The 22,504-nt window shown below is 44.7% G+C and overlaps 1 protein-coding gene across 1 annotated transcript in view; it reads right to left on the reverse strand.

The window, feature by feature from the left end:
* Nucleotides 1-2,127: 2,127 nt before the first annotated feature.
* Nucleotides 2,128-22,504, reverse strand: part of MCPH1 (microcephalin 1) — a 190,018-nt gene continuing 169,641 nt past the window's right edge. Inside the window, exons 13-14 of the mRNA XM_012783214.3 lie at nt 14,806-15,043; nt 2,128-2,847 (exon numbers count right to left, since the gene is read on the reverse strand). Coding sequence (XP_012638668.1) covers nt 2,792-2,847; nt 14,806-15,043 — 294 coding nt within the window. The 3' untranslated portion in view covers nt 2,128-2,791. The remainder of the gene's footprint in view (nt 2,848-14,805; nt 15,044-22,504) is intronic.

Below are 22,504 nucleotides of genomic sequence, written 5' to 3' on the forward strand. Positions count from 1 at the left end.
CATGGTGTGGCAGAGTTTCACACATTTTGCTTTTGTTTTATGTGTTGAATCTCATTATCTTAATTATTTGCAATAAGTACCTTTGTTGTCCTTTTCTCCTCAAAAGACCAGCTGTAGAATGTTGATTTCACCCTCACGGGACTGGGTGTGATGGTACTCAGGAGCCGAGGTTGCTAGAGCTTCCCCAGGAAGGAGCAGGGCTGGAAGATCACAGACTCGGGGTGCGTGAGTCACCGGGGGTGGTGTGTAAACCAGTAGCTCCTTCCAGAGGTCCTGACTTCGTCCATCCTAGTTGGCTCAGGAATGGGCATGTATGGCTGGCACTGCTGGTGACTCTGAGCTGGGAGAGCCCCAGACTAAATAAAATCATTAATTCCAGTTCAGAAGTAAATGGAACGTCAATGCAAATCTCCCTCTGAGTTGCTCTAAGTCAGGCGTCCTCAAACTATGGCCTGCGGGCCACATGTGGGTATTTTTGCCCGTTTGTTTTTTTACTTCAAAATAAGATATGTGCAGTGTGCATAGGAATTTGTTCATAGTTTTTTTTTTAACTATAGTCTGGCCCTCCAATGGTCTGAGGGACAGTGAACTGGCCCCCTGTTTAAAAAGTTTGAGGACCCTTGTTCTAAGTCCTTGATACTCGAAGAGCATCGGCAGCAGTCTGGCCAGAGGCTTGTTCTCAGCCACCTCACCGTTCTGTGCTGAGTTTTAATTTCCCAATTGATTAATGTAAACCTGGGACAACAGGCATGTGCCCTGCTAGAATTGTATTTTTAATTTCATTTTGAATTGCTTATTGATAGCATATAGAAATTTAATACAACAATTCAGTTAGTTTTATATACTGATTTTTTGGTATCCTATAATCTTACTAAATTTATTATAAGTTCTAGTAGGTTTTTTTTTTGCATTTCTTATAATTGCTATAGATAGTATCACATAATGTGAGAATAAAGAGTTTTGTTTCTTCACTTCCAATCCGTATGCCTTTCATTTATTTTTCTTGCCTTCTCTGGGTAGAATCTTTAGTACAATGTTGAATAGAAGCAGTGAGAGCCATACACCTTTCAAAACTAAAAAGAAAAAAAAGTCAGAATTCTGAGACCTTTTAGCCCTACAAGTTTAGGGTAAGAGAATGCAGAAGAGACCTGCAGTAATCCAATTCATAGGATTGTTAGGAGGATACATGAGGCACCACATATAAAATGCTCAGTGTGCTGCCCGGCACAAAAGAGAATCTGGACTGGCCGCTGGCCAGCATCGGGGAGCAGGCCCGGGTGGGCAGAGGGTGAAGGGGGCACCAGTGGGAGACGGAGGTTCTCTGCGGCTTGTCCCCAGCACGAGTCAGCACAATTTTTGTTGGCTCCTTGGGAGTGTTAGGTGCTGTGGGAACCCTGCCAGAGAGCCCGAGCTGAGAGGCGGCCAAGCCCGGGATGCTCTCGGACAGCGGGAACCACACACACTGTGAGGAGAACGGATGTCAGAGTGTGAACCGTATCGGAGTTCAGCTGCTTCAGAGGACGAGTACCGGGAGCGGATGATCTGGGCGCAAATATTATCTCAAAACCAGCCAAAACCCTTTATTACACTCAGGTGCAAGACTACCGCCTTTCTCAAAGGTTTGTTCTAGAAGCTGATCCATTGCATTCGCGGAGGAATGTGAAGGTTATTTGAGGTAGAAACAACAGCTGAGATGAGCAACAGATAACACGGAGAGGGGCCAGGACCACGAGGAGGTCTTACTGGCACCTTAAGCCTCATTGGGAAGTAGCATATCTCTTTTTTAGAAGGTGATTCATCAATCAGCATTTCTACACATCCTTCCTGGCTGCCAAGTTCGTCTACGGGACATGAAGTGGCCAGTGGAGGCGGTGGTCTCTTGTCGGTGATGCTCTGCTCACCATAAACTCAGCTTGCAGAAGTAGGGCTGCTCAGATCATCACTGCAACACGCTCCACCCGTCTTCACTGATTAATTTGAGAGGAATCTCAGATACATAGAAGTAACTTTAATACCTGATGAATGTCCTTAATCTCTAGTATGTGACGTGTTCATAAAGATCTTAGGGTCTAAGCCAAGAAGCTTCGGGGGTTCTTTGATTGTTCTCAGTAATAAAAACAGTTTAAATGAATTTCCACTCTTTATTTGACAGTACAGTGCTTTAATAACAAAGGTTTGGTGACCTTTTAATTTATGAGCATTACTAAGATACAGGCCGGGCATGCACGGTGGCTTGCACCTGTAATCCTAGCATTTTGGGAGGCTGAGGTAGGAAGATTGCATGAGGCTAGGAGTTCTAGACCAGCCTGAGCAAGAGCGAGACCCCATCTCTACAAAAAATACAAAAATAAGCTGGGTGTGGTGGTGTGTGCCTGTAGTCCCAGCTACTCGGGAGGTTGAGGCAGGAGGATCGCTTGAGCTCAGGAGTTTAAGGTTGCTGTGAGCTAGGCTGACGACACTGAACTCTAAGCCAGGGTGGCAGAGTGAAACCCTGTCTCAAAACACAAAACAAAACAAAACAACAGAAAACTAAGATACAAAGATTGTCATTATATAGAAAAATCCCAGAAAGGACCAGCTAATGCTTCTCTGAAACATAAATTTAGTCTTCAGAAAGTCACACAAAGGAATTCTAAGATAAAAACCACAACACTCACAAGGCAAAGGTGATGATATCTACAGTCATCTTTAATAAGTCAGCTCCTTCCCTTCACAGTGCTGTTTTTCATTTGAAAGTCCAAAGGCAGCTTGGCGAGCTGCCTGCAGTCGCCACGGTCCGATGATGTCTCCGTCACTGCAGCAATAGGTAGTCTTCAAGGGAGCAGACCTTGTGCTGAGTGATGGAATCTGGGGAGAGAGGGGAAAGCAGTTTGGCATGCATAACAGCCAGCTGCACGGCAAAGCAACACACTTTTTATACATGCACGGAACCGTATTTAAAAACTCTTAAATGGTCATGAGCTGTGGTGTTCACAGGCCCGCCTGTCCACACAGTACACGTGGCTTCTGAAATTAAAATTAAATGACATTAAAAATTCATTTCCTCAGTCACACTGGCTGGAGGTCAAGTGCTCAGTAGCTCCACATCCCGTGAGACACAGGACACAGAGGTCGTTCCCATCGGGAAGAACATTCTTCTGGGCAGGGTGGGAAACCTGCCAGTCTACAGCATGGGAGACCTGAAGTCTAATCTCAGCTACTTCAAATCCTCTTGATACGAGGCAGAGCACAAATAAATGTATAAACCAGTTTTAATTATGACACTAACAACAATACTAGGCTGTGTTATTCTATCTACCTGGGATAGACATTTTATGTGGAGCACGAAGTTAATAAGCACACTTTCTAAAACTCAATTCTTCATAGTTCAATTGGAGAAGCTGGACAATGAGCTGTAAAATCCTGTCAGTTTGGAAGTTGATTATTTTACGAAAATTATGAGCTATAACCGGCTTTAGATAGAGCTGCAGGTGCAGCTGAATAAATCAGCACAGGTGTAACTACCAGCTGGCTGGAAACGATCCCTAGCTCTAAATACCGGAGAGTGTATTGCTCACAATTCTAGTCTCTAGGCCATGCGCGGTGGCTCACGCCTGTAATCCTAGCACTCTGGGAGGCCAAGGCGGGCGGATTGCTCGAGGTCAGGAGTTTGAAACCAACATGAGCAAGAGTGAGACCCCGTCTCTACTATAAATAGAAATAAATTAATTGGCCAACTAATATATAGAAAAAATTAGCCGGGCATGGTGGCACATGCCTGTAGTCCCAGCTACTCGGGAGGCTGAGGCAGCAGGATCCCTTGTGCCCAGGAGTTTGAGGTTGCTGTGAAGTAGGCTGACGCCACGCACTCACTCTAGCCTGGGCAACAAAGTGAGACTCTGTCTCAAAAAAAAAACAAAAAGAAACCCCCAAAACCCCACAATTCTAGTCTGGCTATTGGAATGAAAAAGGAATGAAACCCATTGTCAGCGCCAACTGGATTATAAAGTGGATTAAATTAATTAATTGCAATTATTGTCCAGTTATACAATTGTAATTATACAGTCACATAACTATACAATCATATGTGAAGGACCTTAAGGAGTCATACTGATGACAGATGGAAGATGGAAAGCTGTGCCGATTGTGTGGTACCAACAAGGAAAAATGCGTTTATTCTACAAATATTAAAAAAAATGAGAGAAAAATGATTACTCTTAGTTACAGTTCAAGATAGTGTCCCAGAATTTAATTGTTGGTTTCTACAAACAAATGTGCTTCCACCTGGGAGGTCTGAGCTGGTGAGGGATTCTTTGATGAATTTCAGGAGGGAGAAACACTAACATTTATTTTATATATATGTTAATATATATAATATATATACACACATAATTGTATAATTAATAATATCATATATAATTATAACAATTATTATTAGTACTAGGCATACTATTAATACTTAAATCTCTCCATGACAGTGATCCAGATATTACTATGATTTACATTTTAAATGTCTCTTATTTGTGATATGTTGTATGTATTTTCTCTGAGTCTGACATTTGCCTTTTCCTATGCAAACTTTTGCCATGGAAAAGTTTTAATTTTTTTATATATTCAAATAATATCAATATTTTGTTTTATTGCATCTAGATTTTGATCACAGGTAGGTAGAGAGCTTTTCCCTATACCCAGGTTATAAACTACTTCAAACATATTTTCTCCCAGGTTTTAAAAACCCTGCGAATTCAATTTTTACATCTAGGGTTCTGACCAGATGTCATTTTTGGAAGTCAGAAAAAAATTGCAAAAAGGATGATGCTCTTTCCTAATGAATCTAAACATTCAACAAAATCTAAAAATTTCTTCTTGGCTGGAAAACCTGCAGCCTCATGGCCCAATGTGGCCCTCCAGATCCCCACGTGTGGTTCCTCAAATGAACCCAAACTCCATAGGACAAATCCTTTTTTAAAATGATTTGTTCTATAAAATTTGGATTCAGTGAAAGGGCCTTGCTCAAGGAACCAGGAGGCCACATGGGGCCGCAAGGCCACAGGTTCCCCACCGGATAGGTCAATGCAAGAGAATAACCAGAAACATACTCACACATACATGGGAATTTAAGAGGTGACTCCAAGGAGGCATTATAAATCAGCAAAAAATAAATAAGTTACTTAGGAAATCACATGGTTCCCTCTTATTACACAATAAATAAAATGCACATGGATTAAACTCTAAACATTTTTAAAAAACACGAGATACAGCAGACTATTTTTAAAGCTCAGGGCATGGAAAAGACTTTTCTAAGAGAAAGTACTAAAATTTTGATGGCATGGAGGAAAAGAGGTATTTAATTTTATAAAAAATAGTAATTAAAAACTAAAACCTTGGTAATACTTAAGACACCACAAACAAGTTAAAGACAAGAGTCAGAGAGATTTTTTTTTCTTTTTTTTTTGAGACAGAGTCTTGCTTGGTCGCCCCCGGTAGAATGCAGTGGCGTCACCATGGCGGGTTCTGTGACCCAGTGTGTGGTCGGCACCCCAGGGTCAGAACAGAAGAGCATCTGAGCAACGGCCACAGCCCGGCAGCCACGTCTAGGGAGCCCCGCATAGCTCCGAGTTCAGAACGTAAGCATGCACAGGAAAATGATTTCTATCCAAGCTCGTTTGGCATCTGAAGATAGGCACGTCCCCAAATTCCAATGTCACCTCCTACAGACAATCCCCAAACACCCAGTAAAACGTGACCACGGGACAGATGTTAGGGTGATGCCAGTTCTAGCTGGTGGAAAGAGATTCGGATAACAAACTGAACTGCACTTGAGCGGCTCCATGAAATTTAATTTGAAAATAAAAGTTTTTGTTTTTTTTAAAGTTGCTATTTGACAAGTCTTTGGCACACATTCATGCACAAGCTGAAGTTTACTGGCCATGCCGCTGTGTGGTCTCAGGGTTAGGATATGGAATCAACAAGCTGCCAAGATTAACCTTTTACAGTATAGTGGGCCAGTCACTTTACTGAAGGAAAACTGCAGTTGCCAACAGCTGAGTGTGGCTAGCGGCACAGAGTTCAAGGACACCTGGATTCCCCTGGGAACTTTGTCTTCCTTTATCAAAATAAGTGAAGAATTTTAGGGCTGGGAGAAACACCTGTGGCCACTTAGCCAGATCTCCCCTCTGTGAAGGAATCCTCTACACTTCATATGACATGACGGTCACCCAGTCTCTGGGGCCTCATGACTTCAGGCAGCCCTTAGCGGTAGAGTCCAGCAGCTTCAAGTGCTCATGAAGTCCTTTCTACCTGTGTAAATTTCACCCACAGATCTCCTATCCTTTGCACAGTAGGCTCCTCTTCTGAAGACTGAATAAACCACAGTTCCTTCAGCACTTCTCCCTGAGTCCAGGTTTCTAGACACCTTACCCACCATTCTTCTGGATTCTTGGAATGCAGGTCTTCTATTCATCTCTCTCTCTCTCTCGCTCTCTCACTCTCACTCTCTCCCTTTTTAAAGAGACAGAGTCTTGCTCTGTTGCCCAGGCTGGAGTGCAGTGGGGTGATCTTAGCTCACTGCTGCCTCAAACTCCTGGGCTCAAGCAAATCTCCCGCCTTAGCCTCCCCAGTAGTTGGGACTACAGGTGTGCACCACCACACCCAGCTAGTTTTTAAATTTTTCTGTAGAGATGGGGTCTTGCTCTATTTTGAGGCTGGTCTTAAACTCTTGGCCTCAAGGGATCCTCCTGCCTCAGCCTCCCAAATTGCTGGGATTACAGGCTGAGCCATCGCACCCGGCCTCCTTCTGACTTTTAAATATCCTTACTGTATCTGCGGCTATAGCTCCAATTTCACCCTTAGCATTTCTCACTGGACCCTATCTCTTTCTTCTTCCTCAAGATTGCTAGGATTTTTACTATTTGTAACTTTTTCTGCCAAAGAACTCAGCTTTCATTGCTGCTGAGCCTGTTTTTTGCATTGCTTCACTTTTGTCAAATATTTGGCTGTGTCATTATTTTCTCTTTCCTCCTACATTTTTCAGGTTGACTCTGTTGCTATATATTCATTCCTCTTTAAGCACCAAAGTCTAAGAAAAATTTATGTAACAATAAAATGAGATGATTTTATCAAACTACTTTTTTCTCTTGCTGCAAATTGGGAAAAGTTTATTGTTATTTTGCCTCAAGGTGGGGCCCTCAGTCCCAGGCCCGCTCATGGCCGCACAGCTTGGGAACCACAACAGTTAGTTCCCTTTTTGTGGGAACCACAAAAGACACTCCCCTTGTTGAGCCTGGCATAAGCTCTTACTTCTCACAGAGGAGGAGTCTGGACTGACACTCAGGTGACTAGGTTGGACTTCTGGGTCTTTCAGTAGTAACTCACTGTGTGATTCTGGCCAGGAAATTTAGATGCCCTGGTTTCTCTGGTATAAAAGTGAATTTCCTTTTTTTTTTTTTTTTTTTTTTGAGACAGAGTCTTACTCTGTTGCCTGGGCTAGAGTACCGTGGCGTCAGCCTAGCTCACAGCAACCTCAAACTCCTGGGCTCAAGCCATCCTCCTGCCTCAGCCTCCCGAGTAGCTGGGACTACAGGCATGCACCACCATGCCCGGCTAATTTTTTTCTATATATTTTAGTTGGCCAATTAATTTCTTCTATTTTTAGTAGAGATGGGGTCTTGCTCTTGCTCAGGCTGGTTTCGAACTCCTGACCTTGAGCGATCTGCCTGCCTCGGCCTCCCAGAGTGCTGGGATTACAGGCATGAGCCACCACTTCTGGCCAAATGTGAATTTCTTCAGGTGACCTCAGATTTCATCTTGAGCTGTATGAGTTTGCTCCGACTGCCATAACAAAATGCCACAGGCTGGGCAGCTTAAACAACAAAAGAGTACTTCCTCTCAGTTCTGGTGGCTGGAAGTCCAAGATGAAGGTGTTGCAGTGCTGGTTTCTCTGAAGGCGTCTCTCCTTGCTGTGCAGATGGTCATCTTCTCACTGTGGCCTCACGCGGTCTTTTCTTTGTGCAGGCACATCTTTGGTGTTTCTTCTCATGACACCAGTCATATTGCATCAGGGCCCCACCCTTATGACCTCATTTTTACCTCAGCCACCTCTTTAAAGGTTCTATCTCCAAATGCAGTCACATTCTAAGGCAGGCGTCCTCAAACTATGGCCCGAGGGCCACATGCTGCCCACCTAGAACATTTATCCAGCCCGCTGGGTGTTTTTGCCGCCGCTGCCTGTCCTGCTTAGCAGCCAACTCGTCTTGGGCCTACAGTGCGCACTCTCCAACGGTCTGAGAGACAATGAACTGGCACCCTCTTTAAAAAGTCTGAGGACCCCTGTTCTAAGGACTGGTATGGCTTCAATGTATGAATTCTGGGGGACCCAATTCAGCCCTAACACGAGCTCTATCACTTTAGGTTCTATGGTGCTTAACATTCACCACCTAATATGCAACAACAAAAAGGAACTAGGGTTCAACATACTCCAAACGCACAAGAAAACCTCTCTTACAGGCGTAACCCCAAGCATTAACTAACTAGATCAATGAACAAAGGTAGCCTAAAACTAGTGACAAGTCCCATTAGGAGGTTGAGCTTTGAAGTTTCTTTGTGTCCATTAACCTTTCTGATACTTAGAGATGCAGGGGTTGTTAAACACTTAAGCCTTCACACCTAAACAAGAGAATGTTTGCAGAGGGCTCTGTGAGTTTGTATAGCAAAATAATCTGGAAAAAGTTAACCTGTCACAACCAAAGTGCTTAGCACTTTGACTTCCCAAACCAGTGACTGACTACATTTCTAATCGATATGAAATGTTGCCATGTTTACAATATTTCCTATTCTGAGCTGAATATACAGCTGACTGTTGTGGTCTAAGTTTTTTTTTTTTTCTTTAAAGTGAGGTTTGAGGAATGTGCCTTTGGCTGGTAAGGTACAGAGAAACTTCTATTTTAGGTTTGCTTGCCTGCCTGCTGTTAATATGCTTTTTAACTTTTACATCTCTGATAAAATTTACATCCAGTGAATTTAGTTCTGTTGGTATAAATTTAACAGAGGGGACCCAACAAGTTAGGAAATTTCAAAGATAACCATCTAGGACCATTAGTTGACCAACGAATGCAATTAAAGGGAAAGCTTAGAAATTCACTTTCGGAGCATGCTCTTCCCATCTTTTTCCCAAGCTAATGCTAAAATGCTGTCTTAGGCACTAACCGTTAATTTAAAAACATTACTACTGACGGACCTATTAGATGTCAAAATTATAAAATTCTACTAGTTTTCGTTCTCATTCACTTCTATCTTGGTAGATTGCATCTGTTTTCAGAATAACTCAGAGCAAAAATAATTCTTCATACTGTCTGAAGTCGTATCTTAAAATTCCACAGTCACTTTCTGAGTGGTTGCTGAGCTTGTGGGTCTGGACACCATGGTGAAGACAGACCGAGGCTGTCCTGTGTAGAGGGGTGCTGGCTGGGGCGGACCTGCCTCCCTCTCCCTCTCCCCTGCCGTGCTCCCCCGCAGCAGCAGATGGCCTCCCCTCTCTGCGACTCACCGACTGACGGGTTCCTCATCTATGCAATGGACAACCTCACAATCTATCTCGCCACGGAGTCCCCAGGCCTCCTGAGCGGCCACCCGTGAGAGTGGCAGTTTTCTGCTCAGCTGTCAGGGAAGCAACGAGAGATGGGTGCTGGCATGAGAAAGGCCCACGTGCTCCCAGGGATCTTGTTGCTGAGAACACCCACACGGGGAGGCACTCGAATCTAACACTCTTCATAAGTTATAGGGAGGAAGTCGTGCCAAGGCTACACTTTTTTTTCTTGGCAACACTGTTGAGAACATTACATTACGTTCCCACAACAGCATGAATGTGTATGTCTTATCGCTTGAACACGACCCAGACAATAAAAGGGCGTCTGAAATGTGCCTTATGAGAAAGGCCAAGCCAGCCTTAGTAATAACACCAAGTGGGGATGAAAGAGTGGACAGAACTGAGCAGGGCACAGACGTCGCAGCCCCGCCAGGACTGCGCTGGGGGCTCAGAGCTCCGCCTCGGGCTCCCCCTCTCACCCCAGCTGAGTTCCTTCAGGCCCCTCAGGATCTTCTTTTCTTTTTCTTTCTTTTTTTTTTTTTTGAGGCAGAGTCTCACTGTGTTGCCCACACTAGAGTGAGTGCCGTGGCATCAGCCTAGCTCACAGCAACCTCAAACTCCTGGGCTCAAGCAATCCTGCTGCCTCAGCCTCCCGAGTAGCAGGGACTACAGACAGGCATGCGCCACCATGCCCGGCTAATTTTTGTATATATATATTTTAGTTGGTCAGTTAATTTCTTTCTATTTATAGTAGAGACGGGGTCTCGCTCAGGCTGGTTTTGAACTCCTGATCTCGAGCAATCTGCTCGCCTTGGCCTCCCAGAGTGCTTGGAGTACAGCCGTGAGCCACTGAGCCCGGCCATTTCTTGACATGTAAAAATGGGAATTATATTTCATGGGAGTTTTGGAGGGAAATCCAATAATTAGAAAATGCTTTCAAATACAATAGGTACCATCAGTACCAGGTAAGAGCAACATTTTGCTTCCTAGTGCTGGGAATTTGATTTCTGTTTTCCTGTTTATTTCCATACATATTCCAGTGCCCGAAAGTGTGTTCTCTCTCAAAAATCCCCATTTCTCCATTCAGTTGAATGATTCATCAAGAATCTTGGCCCAAGTACAGTGCTGTTTCAGGGAAAGCAGACCTTAGGGAGTGAATTGGAAACACAGTCATGACTGTTCTAATCACCTTGTTATAAGGCAACACAGCACATATGAAATTCTCCACAGAGCGAACGAGGAGGGTGTGGCTTAACTTTTGTACGCTGAGTCCTATCTGGTGACTTCGCACATCCACTCCCTGTCCTATGCCAGCAACATGTGGCAGTTGGGGGCAGGCTGGGTGAATGCTGAGGGGTCACCTCAGAGCGAGGTTAGAAGAAATTCTCACAAATAGGATAACCATTAACAATTTTTTTACGTTCATAAACATTGGGTTGTCGTTTTTGAGATATAGACAGTGCAGGGATGAAAGGCTCATCTGATGAATTCTGGTGCTAAGATGTCGGGGGCCAAGAGAAAGATACTCGGTTTTGGTGTCCACCTCTTCTGGTCAAAACAAAACAAAACAAAACAAAACAGAAACTTCCCAGAGAGGTTTCTTGTTTCTTGTGGCTAAACAATCTCCTGCTTGTTTATCCCCATGACTTTATTACTATCTGAAAAACAAGACCATAAAATGTAGGAATAATATGAAGGTACAAAAAAATAAACAAACCTTGGAGCTTTCATTTTGGATGGTGAGTTACAAATCTGAAGTGAACACAATAAGCTACTTTTAACTATTTTTCCAAACTGCTCTTAAAATTCCCAGGGACCCTACTTTACACAACAGCTGATGTTTCGGTTGGAGCAAATTTAATTTATATATTTTGAGTATTGATTTTATAATTTATCACAAAATAACTTTCTTTTGAACTGGCACCTTAAAACACTTTGAAAGATTCCTAGTCTTAATCTTGCAACATTTTGAGAATAAAATATTCTCTAGGGAAGTGTTCATTATAATGCAAGTTAATGAGAGGAAAAAGGTTTTCAAAAGACACAATGTTGCCTTATATCAAAGGGTCAGGAAGGAGCATGACTGCTGGACACATCCACGGTACTGTCACTCAGAGTTCTTGATGAGTGTTGCCAGCACATGGCATTTTGCACTCTCTTGTGATATCTCCTTTGACCATGAAGTGAGGTGAGCAGGGTGGAGGTTATGCTCTGTTTTATGGATGAAGCAAGTGGGGTCCAGAGAGGATAGGCGATTTGCCTTCAGGACAGAGAAGCAGCTAGTGGCAAAACCTGGGTGAGACAGGAAATGCAATGCTCTGGGCCGTATGCTCTGTAGCTTTATGCATATATGTATAAGACATAAAAATTAAATCTCCTTTATTTGTAAACAGCCAAAGCTATTAGACTGTAATTCAATTCACAAAGAGAAAAATATAAACTAATAAATACTTGGAAAAGACAAGGTCTTACAATGAAGAGACTGGGCAGGGGAGGACACACAGTGCTCAGGGCTGGTGGCCCTTGAGTTAGGGAGACCGGTCTCTTGTGCAGGTGAGAACTGCGGCACACATAATACCCGGATGTTGCCAAGGGCACACACGGGTGGCATAATCAATGACAAATCAGAAACAGGACATGAGTTATGGGAGAGGAAAGAGAAAGAAGCTGGGGTCCATAGCCCAGCCCTGAAACTCAGAGAATCCTGAATGACCTTGCAAAAATTAGACATCGGGGTTAAGTGGGTAGACATTCGCCTCCTAAAATCCCACCCGCAGGAGTGCTGAGTGGCAAAACAACTGGAGGAACTAAGCAGGCAGCTGAATGGAGTGTAACTCGTGCACAAGAACTCGCACAGCAACAGGAAGCGGACGCCGGGGTGACCCAACCTGGAAACGATGCGAGTGCAGACCCAGACTTTGGGCCTCTGCACAGTGCAGAGTTTCCAGACTTTGAAAAGATTAGCTGTTGATACCGGCTGTTGATCTCAATCATGTGCACAGTTCCGTTAGCTGAACGGGACATTTTGTTAAAGCACAATTCTGGTTTGCAGTCAGTATGATTTGGATAATACACTTTTCTAAAAAAAAAAAAAAAAAAACAAAAAAGAAAATAAGAACCTCTGCTTCAAAACATAGGATGTTTTGAAGGTTATAGTCTTGGCATTTAGAAAAGAGTAAACCGCCTCTTGGCTTTTGGAATGTGGCTTATATTACAGTTTTTTTTTTTTTGGAGTTAGCTTCCAGGCAGAAGATAAATTACTCTGTACCATATAGTAAAAAATTACTTCTGATTACCATACTTTTAATATGTCAAAGGATGGCCACCAGTCATTTCAAAGATATTCATAAAATGTATGTGGTTCTATATTATATAAATGTTACTTGGACAAACATGGTATCTACTTATCTACTAAAGGATAATGTCTAACAAGGGGTGAAAAAAGCCAGAAGTTTGGGATTTAGAGACAAGTGAAAGCACAAAGAAGGGAGACTGAATAAGAAGCACAGAAAAAGAGGGAAGGAAAGAGGGAGCGAGAAAGAGAGAAGGAGAGAGAGAGAAACTGTTTCTGGAGAAGCTACGTAAGGATCTCGGCCAAAGGTACTGAAACCAGAGCGATTCACTGTTAAGGGCTGAATTGCGTCCCACCTAGATTCACCTATGGAAGCCTTAACCAACCCCCGTACCTCAGAATGTGACTGCATTTGAGGATAGGACCTTTAAAAATGCAACTCAGTTAAAATGATGTCATTATAGTAGGCCTTAATCCAATCTGGCTGGTTCCTTATAGAAGAGAAAATTCAGACACACAGATCCCAGGACGTGTGCGCACAGAGGAAAGACCACCTGAGGACACGGAGAAGGTGGCCGTCCACAAGCCAAGGACAGAAGCCTCGGGAGAAACCAACATGCCCGCACCCTGATCTTGGACTTCCAGCCTCCAGAACTGTGAGAAAGCAAACGTCTGTTGTTGAAGCTGCCCAGTCCGTGTATCTTGTCGTGGCGGGCCAGGCAGACTAGTGCCTTTATTAAAGCCCTCTGGAGGAGGCAGTGGAGACCACTCCACAGTGGGGCCTGAGCTCCTCCTGCCACATGCAGCCCCATCACGGGGAGAAAAGTTCCCACACAAGCGTGGCCGCCCCGCCCCGCTGCACCTGCTCCCTGCGATGGTGTCCTTGCTTCAGGAGCTTCCTTACCTGTCCTCCGGGCAGCTGCCACCAGTATCCCAGAGGTGGCATGACAGACCAAGCCTACCTGTAACCACACGTGGGCTGCAGCTTCCCCCAGTCAGGGCTGAGCTCCCACCACCTTTTCCCCTCCAGAATCCCACGTGGTCCCTGGCATGACTGCATGCTGAGTCAACGCCACACCTGTACCTTGTAGCGATATTGTGCTTACCTTTTTTTTTTAGAGTCAGAGTCTCACTCTGTTGCCTGGGCTAGAGTGAGTGCCTTGGCATCAGCCTAGCTCACAGCAACCTCAAACTCCTGGGCTCAAGCGATTCTCCTGCCTCAGCCTCCCGGGTAGCTTTGACTACAGGCATGCGCCACCATGCCCGGCTAATTTTTTCCATATATTTTTAGTTGGCCAATTAATTTCTTTCTATTTTTAGTAGAGACGGGGTCTCGCTCTTGCTCAGGTTGGTTTTGAACTCCTGATCTTGAGAGATCCTCCCACCTTGGCCTCCCAGAGTGCTAGGATTATAGGCGTGAGCCACCGTGCCTGGTCTGTGCTTGCTTTTTGAATAAGAGAAGTATCTCCTTTTATGTCTTTAACACCACTTTGAGCACATGAGCAAAAGGAGGTATCACAAGTGTGCCCAGGAGGGGGATGTGACAGGGACGGGGGCTTGGGCCAGAACAGCTGGCACTGTCCTGAGTCCCACTGCCCTGAGCAGAGTGGGAAGGCCATCGGAGAGACACGGTCTCGGGGTGACACACGCAGAGCACGTGCTCGGGGCTCATGGTTGGGGTAGCTTTGGGTAGACTGGGTTTTCACATGTGCTAGGGAAGTGGAACGGGTGAAGTCTAATCGGACTTTCAGTGTCCTTGTGGACTCTACTTCAGCTGACAAGAGCAGGAATGTATGGGGAAAATTCCACGACCCTGTCAAGCCGGACCTCAACCTGATAGTCCCCAAGCCCCATGGAAAGGAGTGTGAACATGACACCAAGTTCCCCTTTCTTGAAACCTGTCCATGTGGCTGGGGCCACAAAACAGTGGTTTCTGCACCTAGATTCCTACCTAAGATCCACTTTTCTGACAAATACTTGAGAGTTGCTTTCTTCTTTCCGCAGTGGGGCCCAATGAAGATGCTGGCCTGGCGGGCGGCCCCGCTGATCCGGCCTCCGCACAGGTGGACCAGCTCATGCAGCTTGGCCCTGGGTGGGCTGCTGGCCGGCGAGATGAACAGCATTGGCTGGTCGGCGAAGAGGGTTCCCTGGTACTGCCCTGCACACAAAAGGCGCTCACGTCGGCACACCTGTGGGGCAGACGGAAGGGAGAATCACAAATCGGAAGCATTTCCTACTTTATTTAGAGCAGGTTAACTGTGAAGCTCACTTCCTTTCTTGGGAAGAGAATAGACTGCATGTAAAGTTGCACGTTTTTGGGTAGATTTTGAATTCTGAGAACCCGGTGAAGATAATGATGTCAATGATGTAAAACTGACATTTTCTCAAGCAGTCATCAGGGAAACAAATTTATAGGCAAAAAAAAAAAAAATTGTGTAGGCATTTGAACCGTTACAAACTCTAAAACAAAATTTTGAACAGTAATCAACTGTTCAACCGAGTGAGGAGAACTGCACCTACATCCTGTAAATTCTGTTTCAGGAACGTGCATGGCATGTGCAAGTGAAAGCAAGATCCTAATGTTCTATAAATATGGTCACACTGGCAGAGCATCATTCAATCCAAGGTGCTCCAGGGCTCTTGGCAGCAAATGACTTTTACAGGACCTATTAATAAGAAATGCTGTAATCCAGCACCACGGTTTAGACCGGTGAATGAGGTGATATAAAAGTAGAGTTCCTACAGACATTCCCAAAACATATTATGCTAGACTGGGAGGAAAGAGTGTCTAGAGGTTGCTTTAATGAGCTAATATGGAAATAAATGGTCACAAAGAGTGTCACAGGCAGTGGAAAACATTCGAGAACCAGGATGTGAAAATTGTGGTCCTTCTTATTGATAAGGTATGGTCACCTGGTCACAAGGGAGAGTGGGAGGGCTGTTATTCTAAACACACATTTTACTAACTACAGATCGTTAAAGACGTCTTTGTATGCACAAATACCTTCGGAGAGATGATGAGGGTTATCTGTGTTGTTTGGAGAATTTTAACCTGCTTATTTCTCCTATCTCTGAAATCAAGGGCTCAGAGAAATTGGGGGTTTTGATAGAGGTATGTTGGAAAAGAGATGAAGGGGTCCTTCTCAGGGGACTGTAACCTGGGCTGGGGCGGAGGAGCCCTCTCAGTCAGGGCAGCAGATGGGGCTGACCTGGAGGTGGGAGGGCAGCAAAGAATACGTCCCCCCAGACAACATCCCTCATAAAATTGGAGAGTGAATTGTTCTTCTGCTAGGTTTTCATCTTACTGTTGTTTTTAATGAAAGAGGTTCCTACTATGAAAAAAATAACTCCAACATTAATGGAATCGACCCAATACACTTAAATACGGCCATGGAATTCTTCTTCTCTTCCTGTGCCTGGAATTTTATAACAAAGAGCTGGGCATTTAACAGCTTGACTTGTGTAAGTGGTGACAGGATCTTAATAATGCGAATGATGGGCTGGGCGCGGTGGCTCACGCCTGTAATCCTAGCACTCTGGGAGGCCGAGGCGGGCGGATTGCTCGAGGTCAGGAGTTCGAAACCAGCCTGAGCAAGAGCGAGACCCCGTCTCTACTATAAATAGAAAGAAATTAATTGGCCAACTAATATATATAGAAAAAATTAGCCGGGCATGGTGGCGCATGCCTGTAGTCCCAGCTACTTGGGAGGCTGAGGCAGCAGGATTGCTTGAGCCCAGGAGTCTGAGGTTGCTGTGAGCTAGGCTGACGCCATGGCACTCACTCTAGCCTGAGCAACAAAGCGAGACTCTGTCTCAAAAAAAAAAAAAAAAAAATAATGCGAATGATGATTCTACTTGGATGGTGGTGATGTTAGTATTTTCAGCAATACTCCCTGTGAGATGGGTGGTGGAATGGGTTACTAATTTAACTTTGCAGACAGAGACCCTGAGCTGACGCATGCCAAGAGATCTGCTTTAGCTCAATGATGGCTCAAGCTGCAAGAAACAACTCACGATCACTAGCATCCACTAGCTTGGTGAATCACTGGACCAAGGTGCACCAAAAGAGGAGATCAAGAAAGAGTATCTTTCCTGTGAAAGTAGGACAGAAACACGCATTTAAAAAATTAATTATAAAAGTAATTGATAATTGAAATAAGACAGAAGGGAGTGAAGTAAAAAGGGAATTTTCCTATGTTAGATGCTGCTGTCTGTTACTCAGATCCACTCCTGTCTTTTCTTCCTCAGTGGCAGAATGTGGACTCCGTCCAGGGGCACTCATCTCTGCATGGCCACGTGCTCAAGACAGTGGCCATCCCAGCCCAAGGGGAAGACTCAGGATTGGTCCAAGCTAATCACTGTGATCTCATTTCCTAAGCATGGGCTGGTCCCAATCCTGGCCACATGGATCTGAGATGTGGGGGAGTTTTTCTGACCATTATAAACTGATGCATAAGCAGAAACATCTCTCTTCTTTGCAGGACACAGCAAAGTCTACAAGCGATGCCTGGATGACTGAGGCCAGGGACAAGCTGAAATGGCCCTGCGGGAAGATGGGAAGTCTTGGCTCCTCAATAACATTTCTAAGTCACTGGATTGACCAAACCGGAATCATCCTTTCTTTGTCAGGTAAAAATCCTAAATTCCTTAAGCTACTTTTTTTTGTTGAGTACTTTGTTTCCAGAAGCCCAAAGTATCCAAGTGATAAAGTTCTCATGCCCCTTGCCGCTTACCAGAGGTAGGCCTCTATTAAGAGTTGCTGTGTATTTTTCAAAATTCTGTATAATGCACACACCACGCACACACACATACACATCGATATAGTTTTTCTTAACAGCAAAAAGATGAGATCAAGTCTATAACTTACTGTGTGGATAAGCAGCAAAATCAAACCTATTTTTAATCCAGTAGAAAAAAAAGTAAAACTTTCAAATGTTGAGAATGTGACTTCAGTACCTACTTTCTCTGATTCTTCATTCTTCTCTCTGCCACACGCATTTAGCGAATGCTCACTGTCTGCCAGGCACGTGCAAGGTGCCGGGGGAGTACTGGTGATTGAGACGGGGCCCTAAGCTCAGTTTAAAGCATGTAATAAATACAAAAGCCAATGAATTAAATGCTTCCTTCTCTTAATCTAATTACTCAGCTTGAAATCTGACGAGACAGAAGTATTGCAGAGATCTGATTCTTTGCTCAAAACAATTGAGACTGCATGTGCTCTGTCTTTCCAAACCTAAGTAAAATGGTTTCTGGGTAAGTTTAGTCAAGGTCTGGGCTACTTAAAATTAAAAATTAATTTGGGAATTTACCTATGAATACACTCCCTGATGTATATAAGGATGTGCATGTACAAGGTGCTCACTGCCATAGAAACTATGAGGATTGGCATGTTTTATATTTATATTATAGATATAAATAATATGATATAATTGTAAGTGGAATCTATGCCAGGCATGTGATTCTGCCTACTACTGATCTCAGTTAAGCTCACTCCAGTAAGGGAAGGTCTTAAGAATGGGACTCGGCCCTGGTGCTCCCCAGGGATAGAGCCCTTAATTTTTCATCTCAGCCCCCTGGAACTGTCACATCACAGATACTCGGTGGTTGATGAAATCATCTAAAAACACAATTATCAACACACAGCCTTACACCTGGAGACCACTCCATGGCTTTGAAGGCACAGATCATAAAATTGCTTTGCTACAATGTCAGGTGACATTGCCTTAAGAATTCTGACCTTGGCTGGTTCACTTTCTTATCCAGCAAAGCACCATTTTCTTCCTATTGGTACATTTTTAAAAGTTAGCCGAGAATTATAAGGCCACAAACAGCACCAGAGGTTAACAGAGAGTGCTGGGCGCACCACACCGTGTTCTCTTACCATGCCCCCATTGGGCCTGCGTGTTACTCAAGAGCGAGGTAAAAAGCCTCAAATGCCCAAAGTCTGAAGTCAACTTGCGGTTGATTATTTTCACTGCCTTCTCAGACCCCTCTGCGATATCAATTCATGGCAATTTGCTCTAAATGCTAATTTCATTTCAAACTTTTACATGCATACACACCTCCCCCCTGAAACGGGAGTGTGCAGTGTGTGCGGGACACGAAGACATTACAGGACAGCAGAGGGAACAGGTGTGAGTCAGGCTGGGTGGCCGTTGTGGTGTGTTATTTCTGTCGTTACCTCAGTAGGGACCTCGGAGATAACCAGCCTCATCCATATTGATCTAAGGGCTTCTAGCTGAAGACGTTTAAAAGATAATTAAACAAAATAAAATTCAAACTTTCATACAGATATAAAATGAACACTGAAGGTTGTTCACTTTAACCAGGCATGGTGGTGCACACCTGTAGTTTTAGCTACTCAGGAGGCCAAGGCAGGAGTATCGCTTGAGCCCAGGAATTGGAGGTTGCTGCAGTGAGCTATGATTGCACCACTGCACTCCAGCCTGGGCAACAGAGCAAGACCCTGTCTCTAAAAAAAAAAAAAAAAAAAAGTGTGTTCATTTCATTTAACTTAGATGTCATAACTGGTTCAAATGAGAATCTGGAGAACAAACACCATTTATAGATTAGAAATATTGAAATGAACTTGCAAATGGACACCAAAAATTGGCTTTTCCATGGGGAAGGGTGTATTCCTTCCACCAGACAGAACTCATTTTCTGCCCATTGACAAGAGTGTTTGCATCGCCAGCAGTTCTTTACAACTTAGGGTTGTAAAATAGCTCCAAGGCAATGAAAGCTGCAATCATACAACCTGGCAGGGTGTGCAGTCTAAAAAGTATAGTTTTTCAATGAGGCACAAATTTTTTCCTACAGCACCCAAGGTGTCTCTTTAAAAGGAATCATGAAAGAAAAGGGGATTTGGTGGAGTTTACTGACTGCTCCAGGGTTAAGTGGCCTGTAAGGTAAACAGCACAGGGCAGTAGTCAGGGTGACTTTGGGTGGAGTTCAGAAAAGTTCCACTTTTCTCTGCTAATGGTGACCTAAAGTGATCATTCATACCTACACATGTATACTTCTGTGTATATATAAGTCAGCAGACAGCCCGTGGAAGGCAGAAATCTATACCTGCCATGAGCTCTTCCTCTGAGCCCCCGGCTGCAGAGGATGAGAACCTCTGTGGACCATCTGCTAGGCAAGGCGGAAGAGACATTAGCTTTGCTTTAAAACACGTTGCCTGTGTTTGCTTTTGTGCCTTCACCAGAAAAGCTACTGATCGAACAGGTTTTAGCTCAGACTCTTTAAATCTATTTACCTAGAAGTTAGCCAAGGCAGACCACATTATTGACAAAGCTAAGCAGAACAGAATTCCCACCACCCCCCTCCTCCACCCTGCTTCTAGTTTCAAGGAATCTCAGCTGTTTATCCATGACCAAAAAGTAAAACCCCACGGAGGGCTGATGGCTCATTACTCTAGCCCCGGGGGTTGGATTTCAATTAATGCACCTGCTTTTCCCTCTAGGCAGAGCTCACCTTTCAAATCACTCCTTAGTGCCCTGACAGCTCTAAGACGCACTCTCTCATCTCAACAAGAACGAAATAAAGATGTGTCTCACAGGCATGCAGAATCGTAATTTTCAGTGATAGCATCTTTCACTGAGTAGTCTAGGAAACACTGGCCGGCCTTACAGTCAACGCATCTCAGAGTTAAAATAGGCAATACTTAAACCTTCCTAATTGTCAAAGAGCTAAGTAATGCAAGCTTCAAGTGCAGCGCAACGGTTTTCAGTATAGTCAAAGAGTGTGCAAACTTCAGCACAATCTAATTGGATCCTCCTCTAGGGTAAATATTTCTGAATCCACAATGTGGTTAATCTCATTTCCAAGTTTGAATTTTGTAATTTGAAAACTGTTAGTGAAACACTTTATGAAAGAACTAGACAGGGTTTTTTTTTTTTTTTTTTTTTAAATCAACAGCCCATGTTCTTAGTTTGGGGAAAATGGGCTGAAACATGCATAAAATAATCTCATGAGCGTGTGAAGACAGTTCTGTGCCTTCTGGCCCGGGAGATCCCTGGCCTGTGTGGGAAATGGGGAGACAACAGGCTCTAAATCCTTCCTCCTGCTGGAAGTGGCTCTGGGGCCCCCCATCTCTCAGCAGAATGATGCTGGCATTTTTCATCACGGGGAAGAAGAAAGCCTTAAGCCAGGAGCTAAAAAGGATGCAGACAGATGTTCTTTTCCCCCTTTCCCTGGGCTATTTTGCCATCGCTGAGCGGAAAAAGATGTGAGGAAGACCATGGCTTTGGCTCAGAGCTGAACTAGAAAGTCAGGAAAGAGCAAGCGCACGGTGAGAGCTGATCCCAAACCCAGTGAGGGGGGAAAAATAAGTGAGGTTTAAGGTATCAAAGGATATTCTAACCAGAAGCCAAGTACATGGTTCAAAAAGCTTCAGAAAAAGTTAAATGTCATGAATGAAGACACCTGACTGTACTTAGAGTTTCTTTGTTAGCTATTGCTGTGGCTAGCATCCCCCAAACTGTGCACCTGGCGTCCCCCCAGGGATTCTGATGTCAGAGCCCAAGGCAGCCCTTGTATACTCCCTTTATGGGTGTGTGTTTTGTCATTCTACACTGTGATGTGTCTGTTTGTTTTACTACTAACCTGTTTTAAGTCACTTATCAATAAGTAAACGTAACACACAAGAAAGATCAAGGTATACACAGCTCAGTTTAAGAAGCAGTTCAAGCCAGGTGCCGTGGCTTACGCCTATGATCCCAGCACTCTGGGAGGCCGGGGTGGGAGGATTGCTTGAGCTCAGGAGTTCTAGACCAGCCTGAGCAAGAGCAAGACCCTGTCTCTACTAAAAATAGAAAAATGAGCCAGGCGTGGTGGTGAGTGCCTGTCGTCCCAGCTACTTGGGAAGCTGAGGCAAGAGGATTGCCTGAGCCCAGGAGTGTGAGGTTACAGTGAGCTACGATAACACCATTGCACTCCAGCCTGCGTGACAGAGCAAGACCCTGTCTCAAAAAAAAAAGCAGTTCAAATGATACATTTTTAAAAGCTGCTCACATTTAGAATGAAATACTTTGGCATTAACAGGGATTTATACTGTTCCAACTTTTTCATCTGACTGATAAGCGCACTGAGGCCTAGAGAAGTTGGGGGCACAAGGCCACATGGTGAGTAAAAAGAAGTGCCTGGGACACAGGGATCCAGAGCTTCTCTGAAGAGTCCTGGCCCCGCATCCCCATGTACCTGGGGGTGTGGGGCAGCATGACCACGTGTACAAATCGTGGGTCTCCCTCCAGTCAAATCCTGTCTCTGCTCCTGGGCTCCCGGCCCCAGTTTGCTGGTGTGCAACGTGACCTAACACAGAGGCTGCCCGGCACAGCACGGGAGCGACTGACGACGAATTGAGCAGTCTCTGGGGTGCTTGCAGCAGCACTGGCGCCAGGTGTCTTCATCATGGTGACTTCATTGCTGACACCGCCCCTAAGACATCTTCCCATGTTGCTGCTGCACCAGGATGGCTGATTTCGTCCTCCGCCCTCCCCTCTGCCTGGCCCCTCTTCTCCACCTGCCACCAGACCCTGAGAACTCACGGGGCCCCTTTCCTCTGTGCTTAAGCCCATTCCCAGTCCCACCCATGCCCACTCCATCCCTCCCACCGAGGGGACCCACACGTTCTCCGTCTCTACCTTGGG

The sequence above is a fragment of the Microcebus murinus genome, chromosome 24 (assembly GCF_040939455.1).
Source record: "Microcebus murinus isolate Inina chromosome 24, M.murinus_Inina_mat1.0, whole genome shotgun sequence".
Classification (NCBI taxonomy): Eukaryota; Metazoa; Chordata; class Mammalia; order Primates; family Cheirogaleidae; genus Microcebus; species Microcebus murinus.